Source organism: Eurytemora carolleeae, unplaced genomic scaffold (assembly GCF_000591075.1).
Source record: "Eurytemora carolleeae unplaced genomic scaffold, Eaff_2.0 scaffold747, whole genome shotgun sequence".
In the NCBI taxonomy this organism is placed as follows: Eukaryota; Metazoa; Arthropoda; class Copepoda; order Calanoida; family Temoridae; genus Eurytemora; species Eurytemora carolleeae.
Genome location: NW_019396637.1, coordinates 59332 through 63634, shown reverse-complemented (window position 1 = coordinate 63634; position 4303 = coordinate 59332). Strand labels below are relative to the sequence as shown.

The 4303-nt window shown below is 33.3% G+C and overlaps 1 protein-coding gene across 1 annotated transcript in view; it reads left to right on the top strand.

The window, feature by feature from the left end:
- The window catches only part of LOC111706695 (secreted frizzled-related protein 5), an 11379-nt gene extending 7971 nt beyond the window's left edge, over nucleotides 1–3408 (top strand). The window contains exons 6-9 of the mRNA XM_023479613.1: nucleotides 553–633; nucleotides 1487–1655; nucleotides 1926–2013; nucleotides 2360–3408. Coding sequence (XP_023335381.1) covers nucleotides 553–633; nucleotides 1487–1655; nucleotides 1926–2013; nucleotides 2360–2563 — 542 coding nt within the window. The 3' untranslated portion in view covers nucleotides 2564–3408. The remainder of the gene's footprint in view (nucleotides 1–552; nucleotides 634–1486; nucleotides 1656–1925; nucleotides 2014–2359) is intronic.
- Nucleotides 3409–4303: the final 895 nt, after the last annotated feature.

Below are 4303 nucleotides of genomic sequence, written 5' to 3'. Positions count from 1 at the left end.
GAGGGGATGGGGGTAAGAGATGGGGAAGGAAGGAAGGGGGAAGGTGGTTGAAACATTTATGCAATGTGAGAGTTTCTTGGTAAACCGCGTGAACAATTATGAAAACATAGAAGTACTAAGTTGTGAAGCATATTTGGGATCAACAATTCTAGAATACGATTATTTGGTCGAGCATATAATTCATAAAATTATTCCTTGTTTATGATTAAAATTATGATATGGTATTCACGACAAATTATGGAAATTGTGAAATGGAACTGAGCCTTTGCCACAAACTATATTTTTAAAACCTAGCTGTGTTCACCTTTGAATTCAATCTTAAATGATTTGATCTAACAGAATTTACGGTTTGTATTACCTGGATTGCAAAGATATAGGAATTTGAAATCAGTTTGTGGCAAAGACTCAATTTCTTTATTAAGTTGAAATATTTTTTTTTTTAATTTAGTTGTTCAAACCGAAGGTTGCTTATCAGAGATATGATTTTGCCATGACCAGACGCACCGTGCGTCCCACAAAAATATTGAAATCTGTAATCTGTTGTATTTGTAGAAGAAACCTGCACTGGAACATCATGTGATCAACATATTACAGCTGAAAATATTCTGGATAATTTCTGCCGAGCAGATTTTGGTAAATCATACTCTAACAAATATATGATTAAAATTTTTATAAAGTTAAAAAATCGTTACATAGTCCGATATTGAAAATAAAAAAAATTGAGGATTTGCCAAAAACTCTGAATTTCTAATCCCTATATCTTTGCAACCCAAAATGTTCTAGACCTTTGATATTCTAAATATAAATTCTGTTAGATAAAATGATCTAAGTATGAAATATATAAGGTTTTCCCCATCAAGTTTCAAAGATATAAAGATTAGAAAATTTAAGTTTGTGGCAAAGACTCAAGTTCTGAAAATTAAGAATATCGATTAAACGCATCAATTTTAAAATCATGTTTTGTTAAATGCAAAAAGAGTTGCATGTACTGTTTCATGTTTATCAGGCAACAATATTCAACCTATTCATTATTAATCTAAACTATAAAGTGAACATGAAGCAAACTTTTAGAATATGTGTTTACACATTTTTAAGGGATTTACTAGGGATATGATTCGTTCGACATTTTTTAATTGAGGTGCGCGGGCAATCAAGCAAGAAATTCTTATTATATTATAAGGTTCTTTCCTCTGCCATATTTTTAAAAAATACTAGGCTTTTAGGGCGCTTCGCACCAATCTTTAAGATCATTTTTTTTATTGTGGCTCTATCTGTGAGCAACTTCTCTTTGTACAATATAAAACAATAACAAAATAAGTTCGCCGAAAAAGTAATATTTTTTGCGCATTTTCAAACTTTAACAAAAATCAAAAACAAATTTTTGTAATTTTGGGCATCCATAAACCTTTCCTGGGGTCATGTGAGGTTTATTGGATACAAACGGACAGACAGACAAGCAAGTATATATATAGATTTGTACATTTAGTTGTGAAGGTGAAAATATCAAAAGTTCGACCCCGTCGTTTGACCGGAAAGAAGGCGCGAGTATTCCGAGCCTGGAAAGGAACTAAGGCGGAGTTGAAATCTCTGAGGAATCCGTCCTTCAGGTTCTCAGAATCAGAATCCTGCTGCACAGACAGGGTTCAACAGGATAAGTAAGTTTTTAATTAAAAACAATATTTTTATTTGAAAAAAAGAGTGTGCTCTAATTTAGATTTTTTTCCGTTTTCGGGATTTCTGAAATCCCTTAACAAACAAATTTTAATTTTTTCATGATGTATAATGTAGATTCTCACAGAAGATATATGCATCAACGACCTTTCTATGTTCAGGGTATAATCTTCTGTCAGAGTCAAAAATCAAAGTTTTGAATAATAATAATAACTTTTAGATGATTTATCTAATGATGATTTGTTATTGCTTAGGAAGAAAAGATATTTGATCATGGGACGGAGAGGATCTTTTGGGAGAGATTTTGATCCGACCTTTATAGTTCCGTGGGGGAAATCCAAGGTAATTATGGTTTATAGTTCCGTGGGGGAAATCCAAGGTAATTATGGTTTATAGTTCCGTGGGAGAAATCCAAGGTAAGTATGGATTATAGTTCCGTGGGGGAAATCCAAGGTAATTATGGATTATAGTTCCGTATGGGAAATCCAAGGTAATTATGGATTATAACATGAGAGTTCTGGGTTTTGTCTCTTTGGGAAATTTATTAAACATGTTATTTTGACAAAGGAAGTACATTACAGATTGCTGTTGTAAGTGTAGAGCCTCCAAAAGGTCTATAAACAGACCTCAAAGGATGGCAATCAGTAGTTACAGGATTTCGAAAATTATAGCTTTAATTTATTTCCAGGAGTTTAAGCGGGCAAGGAGAATGTTTAAAGAAATGAACTGCGACAATCTAAAGGAAACATCACAGAAGATGATTGTCGACACGTTTGCCCCGTCTAGTTTAGGAAACGATGGGAATCCCAATCGTCGATCTCGACGACGATCCCGGACCCGGCGGGATCGAAAACGAAAACCTGTGTCCATCTGGGACGGAATTATCAGCTAAGTTCACTCCCCTCTCCTTCATCTTAATGAATAATTTCCGTGAATATATTCTAAAATCTAAACTAAACAATCTGTCAGGGAAAGGAAAATATTGTGAAGTTTCTCTCACAGTTTGATCACGTGAGATACGTCCCAGATATACTCCTTGCTGGGATTAAGATTCAGATGTTGTAGACAGATAACACCCAGGTGCATCCACCTTCCCTAACCTTTCATCACACAGAATCACGTGACATGATAATATATTACGTGACAAAACCTAATAGTAGGAGACAAAAAAATACAAGTGTCCGAAAATCATTTTTAGATTTGCAAAAAAAAGTTTTTAAAGTCTTTGAGTTTTAAAGATTAGTTAACATGAAAACAAACATTTTAGAGAAAGAAAAACCAGTAAAAATCTGCGGAATAATAATTTTTGACGAATTCGTGAATTAAATCTGAAATATATCAGATGAAAAAAGTTTATCTTTTCCCCATCTCATCATTTTAAATTTAAACATGTATATTATAACATATATCTACTCATTTCATTTTGTAATACTCATACTATAGGTATAGGTACAACTATTTATTTCTCTTTTAAAGGCTTGAGTTCCAAAAAAGGTTTTACTAGCTACATGCATAATTAATGACCCCCCCCCCCTTCTTACAAAATCTCTAGTTGTGCCTGTGACTCATATTCCTTCTTCAACCATCTTCGTAAAGTTTATTCCTCCCAACTTACTTTTTAGCGAGGAACATGTATCTTAATGTGTACACTGTACATCTGTGTTTATTGAATATTTTTTGTTGTGATTTCTTTTATGAAATATATAAACCAGTGAAATAAGTTTGATAAATCTCTTAATGGCAAAGTGGATTTCAAGAACGGCTGGAGTCCTTCTGAAATTCCAGAAGGAATTCATTTTGTCTTGGCACTTCAGGAAATTGGAAATTTTTTGATCAAGTTTTATTTCCAGATGTTTTCCCTGAAACTTTTTTCTCTTAACTTTCTTTGTATAACTTTCTTTTATACAGAGTAGAGAATATATAGAAATATTCTCTACCCCAGGTAACAAAAGTGAGCATTTTCCCCAAGTTCTCCAGTTTTGGGGACTTGCTTTGAAGAATTTCCGAAGGTTTTCTCTAGAACAAGTTCTTGTGACTGATTCCATAGAAATTCTCAAGAAATTCTCTGAAATTGATCCCCAATTAGAGAAATTTTTCGAGGATCTGAGTTTTGAGGCTTAGTTCGTGAAATTCCTGAGAATCTCGGAATTTTTCCCACTCAGGAATATTTCTCTGGAAATTCCTGAGAAATTCTTAGGACTTGGTCACCAATTTTTTGGATTATTTGGGGAACTGAATAAGGGACATAGACTCGAAAAATTCCTGAGAATTTCTCAGGAATACTTCTCTGGAAATTCTTCAGAAATTCTCAGGACTTGGTCACTAATTTCACGGATTTTTTGGAGAACTGAAAAAGAGACATAGTCTCGAGAAATTGCTGAGAATTTTTCGGGAATTTTTCTCAAGAAATTCTAAGGACTTCAGTACCAATTTTACAGAATTTTCAAGTCATGTTTTTCTTCAATAGGTGTCTCTGAGCTTCCCATTTGTTATGCACTGCCCTAACTAAATCTTTTTTTTCAGGATCCTTATTGATGAAAAATGATAATCAACTTAAGAACCATCTTTTAAAAATATTTTGGAAAAATGATTAAAGTTGTTCCTTTTTTCTAGACAATTAAGTTGTCTGAAA